The sequence below is a fragment of the Somniosus microcephalus genome, chromosome 21, assembly GCF_052327205.1.
Source record: "Somniosus microcephalus isolate GS21.2 chromosome 21, FLI_Smic_1.0, whole genome shotgun sequence".
Lineage (NCBI taxonomy): Eukaryota > Metazoa > Chordata > Chondrichthyes > Squaliformes > Somniosidae > Somniosus > Somniosus microcephalus.
This window is the reverse complement of record NC_141007.1, coordinates 41,701,681-41,715,730: the sequence shown is the minus strand read 5'-3', so window position 1 is coordinate 41,715,730 and position 14,050 is coordinate 41,701,681. Positions and strand designations below refer to the sequence as shown.

The window sequence follows — 14,050 nt, the reverse complement described above, 5'->3', positions numbered from 1 at the left end:
GCTGTATACTTAATTTTTTTTTTTTTTTTTTATCTATCGAGGCTGATCTCTATGCAGTGTAAAAAAAAATTCAAGAACACATGTCTAACGTAATTGAATTCAATTTGGCAAATCCAGGGCTGAAGCCAAGCCTTTATTTTACTTATTTCTCCCATATTTTTCAATCTCCTCTCATGCCATCAACCATTCCCAGTGGAGAGGTTGAGTAAGTGACTTGCTATTGGGTCTCTGCCAAGCACACGCTACAACCAGTCCCCAGGAGCTACATGAGAGAGGCTTGCCCTTCCGTTGATGTATGTGATGTATTGTTTCCTTTTCGTCCTTTTGGCACTCGCCTTCCAACAGTCCAGCTGAAATCAGCATTTTACCAAGTGGTGAATCACTGGTCGTGAATTATTGGTTGTAAATCTGTGGTGTGGCGTGATGTTATGTCAGTGCACTCACTGTAATCCTTTGCAATGCGAAGAAGGCACACAATAAACCTGAAATCTTGCTTTCTGTTGCAATCTATACCTCCAGTGTTGGAAAAGCTTTCGAATGTTGATGTGATTCACTTGTTTCTCTACAGTTAGCCCCAGATGATGCCTGGCGATGCCCACACTGTAAAAATCTTCAGCAGGGGATGGTCAAGCTTAATTTATGGACTTTGCCTGACATTCTTATAATTCACCTGAAGCGATTTCGACAGGTATTTGTTTGTGTGAGAAAATAGGACTGAGATTTATTTAAACATTTTATCTTTACTTTGCAACACCTTTAGTATGAGTTGACTGTCTTTGGGAGCAGCGTAAACGCGTGTTATGTTTATCTTTATAGAGAGGCTATTTAATATAGTTTTTATATTGGGAAGGATGAGCAGTGCACCACATCAAAGAATGCGGTAACAGAATGGCAGTTTGTTTTTTGCATCTCCAATCCTGGACACTCTGTGTTGCAGTTTGAATGATTCAGCCTAGCTCAGTGCATTCCACTGGTCCCTGTACTGTAGGAATGAATAAACTTTACATTACCCTCCTTGGAGTTGAAATTGTGCTGTGTGATGGTAATAACAATGGGCCGTATTTTGCGACCCCTACGGGTGCGTACGAGGTGCGCACGCGCCCGTAGGGGCCGCGCAAGTGCTGGGTTTGGGCGTGTGAAGCGTACGCGCTGAAACCCGGCACTTGCGAATCGGTCAAGAATCTTCTTGACCGATCCTCCGCATCCCCGGGAAAAGGGCCTCCGCGGGCGGAGAGTTGCACTATTTGCCCAACTTCCGCCCGCTAAAAGGCCGTGGAATTATTTTGCTTGCTTTTACCAGCATAAGAGTTTTGAAAAATAAAATGTTATCACTCACTTATACATTAAAAACCCTGTTCAATAAGGTAAGTTTATATTTAGCCCCGTTAAAACATTTTTTTTCAAAAAATTAAATTTTTGTTTAAAATATTTTATTAACTGCCATTTTAATTAATTTCATATGTAATTTTTTTTAAATTTATTTAATGTGTTCATATATTTTTTAAGTCATCCCCATTCATACTTATGACAGTTCCGTGCGTACCCAACTCCCATAAGTATGAATGGGGATCCCCCTTCTTTCATTGATTGGGCTGGCCCACATGACCCCAGGGGGCGCTTGCGAACCGTATGCTCCCCTGGGATACGTGGGCCTCTACGCATTTCTACCAGGAGAGGCCCAGGATCGCAAGCCTCCGTATCTGCCGGACCACCAGGTAAATGCGTAGATTTTTTGATGATCGGAGCCATCCGCCCGCGGGAAGCCTCCGATCGCAAATTCAGGCCCAACGTTTTATATTGGTATGAAATTCCTTTTTTTTAGCAAAACCATCATCCAGTTCATTTAAACTAGTTAACACCTCTTTATTAAAATTGCAGACAATGGAATTTGATTCAAATGCGTTAACACATTTGTTAGTAATATCACACAGTGTGATTTCAACCTATTTGTGTTGTCATTGCTTTGGACATTTCAAGGGTAATTTTACACATCTCCACTGCTGTTACAGAACCTGTGGTGAGCATGGGTCAGAGAATCGGGCTACACAGTTATAGCCCCTATCTCTGACTCACACTTGCATCTAGCAAGGTTCTGTGCCATCAGCAGAACTTCACGAGAAGACTCCTTTTAATCTGTTGGATGACAATTTAATCTGTGAGCCAATTATGTGTTTTATTACCTACTTATCACCCTTTTGTGAAAAGTTGACACTTCATTTCAGCCTCTTTTGTCTTTGTACTTGGAACAACTTTTCCTCAACATGTTTTCAAAAATTTGGGTGAGATCTTCTCATAGTAGGTTGCCCTTTGCACAACTGTGACCTTGTGTAAATGTTCCTTTAATGATCACTGTTTCAATTCCAATTAAACACAACTTTGGTTTGAGACTGGGAATTAACTTTGAAATCCCCTAAATGAGTAATGTACTTGAAGTGTTTCATGCTTTGGGAGGCTGTTGATGAGATATAAACATTTCAACACAGGAAGCACAAATAATTACACACCCTCTACTGAAATTCGAATGAGTTCTCAAAATAAATATTACAATTTTACAAGGGTGGTGGAGTTAATAATGGCCCAAAATTAGCGATCGGAGGCTTCCCGCGGGACGATGCCTCCGACCTGTAAAAAATCGGTTTGCAAGCGCCCCTGGGATCACATGGGCCGGCCCAACCAATAAAAGGAGATCCTCATTCATGCTTATGGGAGTTCCGTACGTACAGAACTGTCATAAGTATGAATGGGGATCACTTAATAAAACACAAACACATGAAATAATTTTTTTAAATTACATATTTAAAATGAATTAAAATGCCATTTAATTAAATATTAAACAAAAATTTAATTTTTTGGGGGGGAAAAGTACATATTTTAATGGGGCTAAAAATAAACTTACCTTTATTGGACAGGATTTTTAATGTGTAAATAAGTGATAAAATTTTATTTTTCTATTTTTTAAAACTCTTATGCTGGTAAAAGCGGGCCTTACACCTACTTTTACCAGACGTATGAATTTCACGGGCATTCAGCGGGCAGAAGTTGGGCAAATAACGCAACTCTCCGCCCGCGGAGGTCCTTTTCCCAGGGTTGCGGAGGATCTGTCAAGAATTGACAGATGGCAAGTGCCGGGTTTCAGTGCGTGCGCTTCTCGTGCCTAAACTTGGAACTTGCGTGGCCCCTACGGGTGCGTACGCATCTGTAGGGGTCGCAAAATACGGTCCAATATTTTATTGTATGCAGAGTTGCCAACTCTCTTTATGCTGTTGATTTCACCAGGGTAGAAGGGCAAGTGAGACCGTTTATCTCTCTCCCTGTGAATTGTGAGCATTAAAACAATAATGAAAACAATAAACTGTTAACAAACTTCTGCTGACAACTCTTTTTTATTTTAAGGGATTTTAGTACAACGTTGGATAAATATAGAAAATTAATGTCATGTAACATTTCAATTTTTCAGGTGGGAGAGCGAAGAACCAAGCTTTCTACTCTGGTAAAATTTCCACTAATTGGCATCGATATGACACCTCATGTAGTGAAGAGAACTCCGAGCTCCAAGAACTTTTTATCCCACTGGTCACCATGGCGGCGACCGCGTGCTCCTTCCGGGAGTAATCAAGAAAACTATGTGTATGACTTGTATGCTGTGTGCAACCACCATGGGAGCATGCAAGGAGGTCACTATACAGGTAGGTCAGCAGTATCCCTGTACCCTCATGTGCAATCAATATTGCATTCCACCCACCCATAGTGCAAGTAATCCAATTACTTATCTATATATTATTAAAAATGGTACATCAGCATGCACAGACATCACTGAATATGTCACACTGATACAGAGCAGTCTTAAAATATGTAGCGCTTGCCTGGTGTCTAAAACAAGGCAGTGCATTTCAATTTTCAATCTTCTAAATGGCTTGACTCTCTGTTTCAACAGTAAGATTTTGTGACCTTAAAGGAACTAGGCTTACTGCATTATAAAGCAGAATATCATCCAACTTAAGATCCATTAATAATGTCCAGCAGCGTTGTGTCCATTGCACCTTTTATTCAACTTTCTGTTTTCTGCCACGCTTAATTGGAAGTTTTTTTTTTAAAAAGGGCCAGGAAAGCTGATCATTTGCATTGCACCGAGAAACAAAAGATATCTTATTCATGGGTCAGAATGACTATACCTTCTAATTGTCCTCATTTAACATAATTAAAACAAAGAGCATGTCGGGTGCTAGGTGCTTTTGAATCTGCAAAGTTGCATGACCAAACAACAATTAAGCACTAATTGACCTGCGCACGTGTTTACTTAACAGTAATTATACTTTGTGGCTTTTGGCACAGCTCCACTTTTAACAGCAGAAGCTTGTGCACTGCATGTTTTATAAGAACAAAAGTATTATTACTTTCGTTCTTATAAAACAGCATATGGTGATTTTCTGTGAGCAACTTCATTAGAGATCCGTTTATGTGTGTTTATAATATATTAAATGACTTATGTAGAGCACATACTTTCCGGCAAGCATCAAACTTACTTCCTATCACATTTTAACCATCACACACTGTCCCACTTAAGCGTATCCCTAGACTTAGTGAGCAATGCCGCAGGTGATCTTCAAATGTGGGTGTCAGTTTCTTACAATTGTGTACATTTCTGATGTCACACGTTCTTTCTTGCTTTGTCACCATTGTTGTGTGACAATGATAATACTTAGTCACATCTGCTTGCATTACTTTTAATTGGTCATACTATATAATATCTGTTAAAATAACCATTGTACTTCCCGTAATTACCTTTCAGTGCTCCCAGCACTGGAGCAACTATTGCGGTTCTAAAACACTGTCCCCAAAACTCCGTTTCCAAGTTATGTCTGCAGTCAGCTCGGCAGCTGTGAATGAATTAAATTATTAATTAATAATTGTACAGTCTCGAGACACAATTTGGGCTTCAATTAGCACATTTATTCAATAATAATGCATCTTCAATTCAAGGACTATGGCTTCTGGGGCAGCGGGATAGCCGCCAATTAATTCAATGCTAACAGATCTCCCATGATATTGCTCACCCTCCAGGCTCTGAGTTTGCATCAGTGTCGGGTGATGGAGATTCCTCTCCCTTGTACTGGTAGAATCTCAACTAAAGGGGGATGTGATGCACTTAAATCCAGTTACCAGCATGGCGGTGCACATCAGATCACAGCACAAAATCAGCCTGTCCATTATATGCAGAGTATATAAAAAAAAATCGAACATGAAAAGGTTGCAATAGGATTTAGAAGCTCGAGGCCAAAGAGCATTGTTCTGTATGTGCCATGTTTCTGATCTTCCATTTAAGAAGGACACTTTTTTCATGAAAATGACTGGGTCCCTTTTTAATATAGCTAGGGCAAGTGATTTATTGATTCCACAATAAATCCCATGGATTGGATCAATAACTACATGGTAGCATAATCTACTGTACTACTTAAGCACTAAAGTTTTGTAAGAGTGATTACAACTTAACTGTAGTCTCCAGTTAAAGCAAATAAAAACACAAAACTAAATAGTTCCTTAAACATGGATGACGAGGGAGATAGAGAAGATGATGAAACAAGAAAAGAGGGTGTATGATGCATGTCAGGTGAATTCTTCAAGGGTGAACCAGACCAAATGCAATAAGTTGAGAGGGGATGTGAAGATGAAAATAAGATTGGCAATGAGAGAATATGAGAGTAGAATGGCAGTTAACATAAAAGGGAACCCAAAAATCTTCTACCGGCATGTAAGCAGGTAGTAAGAGGCGGGGTGGGGCCTATTAGGGACAAAGAAGGTGATATATGCTTAGAGGCGCAGGGCAAGGCTAGAATACTCAATGAGTACTTTGTATCGGTGTTTACTAAGGAGGTGGTGCTGACAAAATATCGGTAGAAGTGGAAAAGGTAGAAGCAATGAAAGGGGTGAAAATTGATAGACAGGATGTGCTAAAAAGGCTGGGTATGCTTAGAGTGGACAAGTCACCTGGTCCAGATGGCTTGCATCCCAGGTTGCTAAGGGAATTGGGGGAGGAGATAGCGGAAGGGCTTGCCATAATTTTCCAACCTTCCCTAGATGCGGGTGAGGTGCCTGAGGATTGGAAAGTGGGAAATGTGACACCATTGTTCAGGAAACGGTGTAAGGACAATCCTAGTAACTACAGGCCGGTCAGTTTAACATCAGTGGTGGGTAAAGTTTTAGAAACAATAATCAAGGAAAAAATGAACAGGCACTTGGAGAGGTTTAAGTCAATTAAGGAGAACCAACATGGATTTGTAAAAGGCAGATCGTGTTTGACTAATCTAATTGAATTTTTTGATGACGTAACCGAGAGGATTGATGAAGGGAATGCAATGGATGTTGTCTACATGGATTTTCGGAAGGCATTTGACAGAGTACCACATAGAAGGCTGGTTAACAAAATTGAGGCTCATGGAATAGGTGGGTCAGTGGCAGCTTGGATAAGGAATTGGCTTAGGACAGAAAACAGCAAGTTGTGGTAAATGGCTGTTTTTCAGACTAGAGGATGGTAGACAGTGGTGTTCCCCGAGGGTCAGTCCGGGGGCTACTGCTTTTTTGATATATATAAATGACCTGGATATTGGAATCCAGAGTAGAATTTCTAAATTTGCCAATGACAAACTTGGGGGTGTGGCAAACAGTGATGATGATACCAATCGACTGCAACAGGACATAGAAAGGCTAGCAGAATGGGCAGACAAGTGGCAGATGGAATTTAATACAGAGAAGTGTGAGGTGATGCATTTTGGCAGAAGGAACAGGGAGAGGCAACATACACTTAGGGCACAGTTTAGGGACAGAGGGACCTGGGAGTTAATGTGCATAGGTCCCTGAATGCGACGGGACATATTGAGAGAGTGGTTAACAAAGCATATGAGATCTTGGACTTCATAAATAGAGGTATTGAGTACAAAAGTAGAGAAGTTATGCTGAACCTTTATAAAGCGCTGGTTAGGCTACAACTGGAGTATTCCGTCCAGTTCTGGTCACCTCACTTTAGGTAGGATGTGAAGGCCCTTGAGAGGGTGCAGAGGAGATTTATCAGAATGGTTCCGGGTATGGGGGATTTTAGCTACAAGGACAGTGGAGAAGCTGGATTTGTTTTCATTAGAGCAAAGGAGGTTGAGGGGTGATTTGATAGAGGTGTCCAAGATTATGACGGGTTTGGATAGGCTAGATGGGGGAAAGGCTGTTCCCACTAGTTGATGGTACAAGGACTAGGGGACACAGATTTAAGGTTTTGGGCAAGAGATACAGGGGGGATGTGAGGAAAAAACATTTTACGCAGCGAGTGGTGATCTGGAATTCGTTGCCGACGAAGTGGTGGAGGCGGAGACACTCAATGTTTTCAAGGGGAGACTGGATAGGCACTTGAGGGAAATAAACTTGCAGGGCTACGGGGATAGAGCGGGGGAATGGGACTGACTGGATTGCTCTACAGAGAGCTGGCACGGACTCGATGGGCCGAATGGCCCCCTCCTGTGCCGTTATGACTGAGTTAATAAAATACAAACATTTCACCAGTTCATGGCGAGTTAATAGTAGAGTTACAATAAAAACAGGAAATTACCTTTATCAGATTGCTTGTGGAGGAACCTGCTGTTTACATGCTGCCCGATTAGGTCTACACCCAACAAACCACACCTCGAACTTGTTTTCTACATAACATATTGTAGCATTGAATCAGCTCGTCTTTTGTCAATTCTTAACCAGGTTTTGTTTTAACTGCATCCAGCAACAGTGGAAAAAGAGAGGAACCATCAGTTGGGAATTTTGGTGAAAGACAGGTGTATGGATTTTTAACTTGTACACAAAAGAAGGCAATAACACAATGCACAATAACTTCTTCATAGTGGTTCCTCAATGACGTCCGCTGTGACTGTGAGCGTGCTGCACTTCTCCTCCTTATCCTCCTCGACCTCTCTGCAGTTGTTGACACTGTTGGCCGCACTATCCTCCTTCAGTGCCTCTCCTCAATTGTCCAGCCTAGTGGGGCTGCTCTTGTTTGGTTCCACTCTTATTTATCCAATCATAGCCAGCAATAGCACTGGAGTCCCCCAAGATCTAGCTTTGGTTCCTCCTCTTCCTTACCTACATGCTGTCCATTGGCGACATCATCTGAACACATTGGATCATCTTCCATATGTACGTTGAAGACACCCAGCTCTACCTCTCCACCACCACTCTTGATTCGCCCACTGCCTCTGTATTGTCAGATTGCTTGTCTGACATCCAGTCTTCGATGAGCTACAGTTTGCTCTGAATTGCACGTCTACAAAATACATGAAATCACACAAGAGACCTGGGATAGTTCAGGCGACAGAATCTAACGTAAATATATCAGTGTTTCTAGTAGCACCATTGGTTCCAGTAGTGGTGGCTTCCTCTGGGTTTTCAGACTAGTAGCTTTAAATGCTCCTCATAGACCAACATTGTCAGTGTTATGCTGGGGAAGAATTTGATTCAGAAGCCATCGTGAGGCTTATACAGAGAGATGTGAGGACTAGGGAATGACCTTTCCTGAGTCATGAGCTTACAACTGACACCAAACTTTTTTTTTTTTTTTTTTTTTTTTTTTTTACGGAGACTTGACTATGCAGTACAAAAGAAAGCTGTCATCAATTTTGGCAGTTGACCTAAATCATTGTAGCCTATAAAATGTAAATTTTACAAATTATAGAAAAGGAGAAATCTTTATTAAGTGAAGCTATAGGACAGTAGGTATCTAGGGATATGTTACAAGGTACTAACGTATGAAAGAAAGAGCTTGCATTTATATAGCACCTTTCACAACCTCAGGACATCCCAAAGCTCTTTGCAAACAAATAATTATTTTTGAAGTATAATCACTTTCGTCATGTCGGGAAAAATGGCAGCCAACTTGCGCACAGAAATGTCCCGCAAACAGCAATGTAATAAACGTTCAGATGGCCAGTTTTTGGTAATATCGGTTGAGAGATCAATATTGGCCGTGACACTGGGGCACCTCCCCTGCTCTTCTTTGAATATTGCTGTGGGATCTTCTACCTCTCCGAGAGGGTAGTTCGGGCCTCAGCTTATCATCTTATTCGAAAGACAACACCTCCAACAGTGTAGCATTCCCTCATTACACTTTGATTTTATGCTGAAGTCTCTAGAGTGGAGCTTGTACCCATGACCACCTGATTCAGAGGAGAGGTTGACACCATATTAAGTGATTCAGATGACTGATGTACAGCTCAACTATTTGGAAACATAGAAGCACACTTCGACATACATGTTCTGGATAATAGATGGCTATTGCTAGCATTTAGTAGATGACTCTTTTCTAGGGAAGAAATTAGGAGCGAATCAGAGAGTGTGATGCCGAGTGGTAAACTTGTGAATATGTCATGTGACTTGAGCTTTGGTAATGCTCCTAGCTTGCGGCTCAAAGAAAAGCAAAATTGGTGGTGTTTCAATTCACAGTGCCTTGGACTGGTAGGATGTGGTGAGTTATCAATCTTAGTGAAGCAGGCCGGAGACTATCCCACAAGAGGAGTGGGGAAACTGGTGAATGAAGTAGTTCATTTGTCTGTGCTCAAGGAAAAGTGGGTGGTGTGGGGAGACTTAAAAGTGGAACAAAATTAAAAGAGGAACTCCACCCCCGCGCCCCCAGAAAATAATATTTTTTCCCCACTGCATATGTTGTATGTATTAGGAAAAAGCAAACTATCTTAATACGTTCTAAAAATAAAATGATACAGCTCAAACATACTCTGCAAAAGATTTAACATTTCAAAAAATGCTAAATATAAAGTTAGGTTTTCATGTGCATGCCCATAAGTATTTAAGCTAAACTGCGTCACTGTTCTGCCAAAGTGACAGGGATTGGATGATGGACTCGAAGATCCAACTGTTTTACTCACTTCTGTTAGACATAGCTACACATTCATACATTCAGTTCCCACAAACACTCTTACTTTGCAATATAAATGACTTAAAGAACTCAGATATTTTCTAATGAATGTGTTCCATCAACGAGGCTATAGTGTAACCGGGACACTGCAGCTATTTTGTTCTGGTTTATTGATTTCGCTCTGTGTTTATCAGCATACTGCAGAAACTCTGTGGATGGGCAGTGGTATGGTTATGATGACAGTAATGCAGAATTGATTCCAGAAGAAGAGATTTGTACTCGTGGTGCCTACATACTCTTTTACCAAAAAAGGAACACCATTCCACCCTGGTCAGCCAACAGCTCTGTGGCAGGTATGTGGAATTTAAGATTCATCGTTATGTTACCGTAATGGTATGTGACTCGGTGGCCAGCCCTTTTCTGGTCAAAGACAGCTAGTAGACAGTACATAAAAAGGGTAGGCTCTTGTTAGGAAATGGTACATAAATGACAAAGAGCAGTGGTTTACTGACAAGTGAACAAGTGATGTCAAACTTCAACTTACAAGCCTGAGGCTGAGGAATTTATTCTAGGTATATTTGTGTATAGGATTTGCTGCCATCAAGTGATGGAGCTGTATTTAGTATTGGTAGCTAGTTTGTTTACACTGCTGAGGAAAGAGGACAATAGACAGAGGTTCATTGATGCAGACCTTAAAGATCCATAGTAAGGGACACTGGCAAAGGGAGAGCAATATTAATAGACAGTTAAACCTGGGAGAAGAGCTGAAATGAAACAGATTAGTCACGGAGGAGAAAGATGCACTTCTCAAGATTTTAGTAGGAAAGACAGGGAGGCAAATGGGAACAAGCCAACACCAAGACTTGTGAGTGAGTGGCATTAAGGATATCACACTATTGCTGCCGTTATGAGGATGAATGAGATTGAGGTGGTTAACAGTTTCTCTAAAGAAAGATATACCCTCAAAATGGCTTCAACAACTGCATACTAGAAAATTGGCTTTTATTCTTTTAACTCTATGTAACGTATGTCATAAAGGGAGGCGGTGGCATAGTGGTTATGTCACTAGACTAGTAAGCCAGAGGCTCAGTCAAATGCTCTGAGGACATGGGTTCAAATCCCACCACGGCAGCTGGTGGAATTTCAATTCAATTCAATTTAATTCTGGAATTAAATGTTAGTCTTAGTAATGGCGACCATGATACCATTGTCGATTGTTGCAAAAACCCATCTGGTTCACTAATGTCCTTTAGGGAAGGAAATCTGCCGTCCTTACCTGGTCTGGCCTACATGTGACTCCAGACCCACAGCAATGTGGTTGACTCTTAATGCCCTCTGAAATGGCCTAGTAAGCCACTCAGTTGTAAACAACTGCTATGGACTGCAGCGGTTCAAGAAGGTGGCTCACCACCATCTTCTCAAGGGCAATTAGGGATGGGCACTAAATGCAGGCCTAGCCAGCCAGCAACGCCCACATCCCATCAATGAATTTAAAAAAAAGCAAGCCAAGCCAATACTGTTTACTACCAACAGACTTTTTCCCCCCAGCAACTCTGTGAAGCACCTTGAGGCATTTTTCTATGTTAACGATGCTATATAAATTCAATTGTTGTGTGCATCTGGAAAGAAAATCATTCAATGCATCCAAGTACTAGAAATAATTAACGTCTAGCAAATAGGTTATTAAGCCAAGGCATCATCTGATCAGGGTAGTCTGAGCACAACTGGCACTTATTTAACACCCTTGTGTATGCATTATAGAGCTTGTTCAAGTGAACTGCTTCAGTATCACAACTTAACCCCTCAAAGACATGACTATATTTGAATGCATTTTATGAAGATCAGGCAATTTTTAAAATAAAAATTAAGGATTGTTTTGATAGAACTCCAACAAACCAGGAGGCAATCCATGGCTCTGTGGGTAAGACACCTAAGTAATTCCAAGAAAGACTGGAACAGGTACAATTCAGGCAATCATTCCCTCTCTAAGAAATGTCTACCCTTTATTTGAAAGATCTGCAAAGAAAGCCATTCTAGGGTACCCAGCTTGACTAGTTTGTCTGTTTGACCTTTTCATGAACTGGTTCAAAGCTGCTTTGTTACTTAAACAGGCTTCTACAATTGTGATGTGTTTTTCTATGAATGAGTATCTGCTTAGTAGTTTTGTCTGTTATTAGTGTCTGGCGTGACTGATGAAGCGATGTGGATATGTAGAGGAAATCGGACCGTATAATCCAGAAAACAACCAAAGGCTTTATTTTTTCACCTAGTGCATGCTATCCCAAATTAATTTGTGGACAAGGTTTCGCTTCAGTTCATGGGAAGCACAGGTTGCCTACAGAAGCCGATTTTTTGTGTTGGGACCAAGATAAAGTATCTGGAAAAGCCCAAATTGTAACAATGGCCTAGAATTTGCTTGAGCGGGGCATCTTGTGGCGTGCCCCATTTGTTAGATTTTTTTTTCTCGCCCTTCAGCTCGAAAAAATTTTTGCAGCACTAATTGCTGGAAGTGCGAACTGACAACGTTGCGAGGGCATCTGGCACCTTGGTGAATGATGGAACCAACCATCTTATCACCTTAACCAATGAGATTTAATGATAAAGAAAGGAATGGCAGAGAAGGAAACAGGCTGAATTAGAGTCAAATTAAGGTCAATAAACATAGAGGGGAAGAAAGATTGGATAAAAAGAGAGAAAAAAAGACAAAGGAAAAGTAAGAAAGAAAATTAAAAATTAAAATTTTAAATTTTTAAAGCCTCTCAATAATTTACTACCTGCAGGAATGAGATGCCATTTGTTCCCTTTCTGGGTCTCCGAGGTTAAGTGGCATTGTAGGAACATAAATCTCGTCATTAAAAGGGTCCTTCGGCCGTAAAGTACCAGCCCTAACATTCTGCAGCGAGTTTTTAACAGCGCAAATGCAGCAATTTTTTGAAACACACAGGGAGGATGGCAGCAAGCCCCCATTTTCACGAGCCTTACTGCGGAGTGGCGCAAATCGTCCCAAATGTGGTGATTCGCAACTCATGGTGTATCTCTTCCTCACCACATACTGCTGGGTGACTGGCACACTAATTACAACATACGCATTAAACTCGCTGTTATTTTGGCCAGCAAATTTGGCCCAGTATCTTCTTGCAATTAAGTGTGCCGGTTAAAACAAATATTAATCAAGGATGCCTGGAGCCGTAATAGTGGAGCCCAAACGAACTCTCAATTTGTCTCATAAGCAAAATACTGCGGCTGCTGGAAATCTGAAATAAAACCAGAAAATGCTGGAAATACTCAGCAGGTCAGGCAGCATCTGTGGAGAGAAACCGAGTTAACGATTCAGGTTACAGGAACTGAAAAAAGTTGGCGATGGAACAGGTTTTTAAGCAAGTGCAGAGGCAGGGAGCGGGGGAGGGGAGGAAAGAACAAAAGGGAAGGCCTGGTAGGATGGAAGGCAGGAGAGATTAAGAGATAAAAGGGATGATGGTGCCTCAATTTGTCTCGCCTGACACTTGGTGTTGTCCTAGACTCATGAGGAAGTTGCCATTGTAGGGGCAGATGTTTCATATGTCCCTGTTGTCCTTTTTGCCCCATACTGACAAGTGTTCACTCTGCCGCACCATTGATGCTGTTAATGACGACCTTTTAGTGTGTAAACATCTTTTTCTTCTCAGTCCGCCTTTGCGGATGATTTGAAGCTGTTTTCTTGCATTTTACTAGTATGACTGCCAACAGCCTAACCACAAGTGAAGCACAATAATGTTATGATTGTTTTAAGGCTCAAACCTTGAAAACAGCTCCATTTTTTATAAGGGGGAGGGGGTTTCAGAAACTGGTTATTGTAAGAATTACTTCTGAAATAAAAATAGTGGTATGTAGTCATCATTCATAGTATTAACATTTACCCAACTCTAACTGAACTGTTTAGTACAGAAAGTACTTCGTGAAAAGTGGGGATGCAAATAGTTATAAGGAAAATTCAACTGTTCATATGACCTTTCAATCTGCATTTTACTGAATATCTAAATGATGGTGCAATAATACAGTCCTTAGCATTTTCTTCAAATAAAAGGCCATCTGTTTTCATTTTCCTCAACACCAAATGAATCACTGACGCACAATGTAATTGTTATTATATTACATAAACTAACAACATTTTCG

At 41.0% G+C, this 14,050-nt stretch overlaps 1 protein-coding gene across 1 annotated transcript in view; it reads left to right on the top strand.

Annotated features, from left to right (window-relative positions):
* Positions 1 to 14,050, top strand: part of LOC147102736 (ubiquitin carboxyl-terminal hydrolase 43-like) — a 432,453-nt gene that overhangs the window by 411,814 nt on the left and 6,589 nt on the right. Inside the window, exons 12-14 of the mRNA XM_085963486.1 lie at positions 569 to 688; positions 3,458 to 3,686; positions 10,093 to 10,251. Coding sequence (XP_085819612.1) covers positions 569 to 688; positions 3,458 to 3,686; positions 10,093 to 10,251 — 508 coding nt within the window. The remainder of the gene's footprint in view (positions 1 to 568; positions 689 to 3,457; positions 3,687 to 10,092; positions 10,252 to 14,050) is intronic.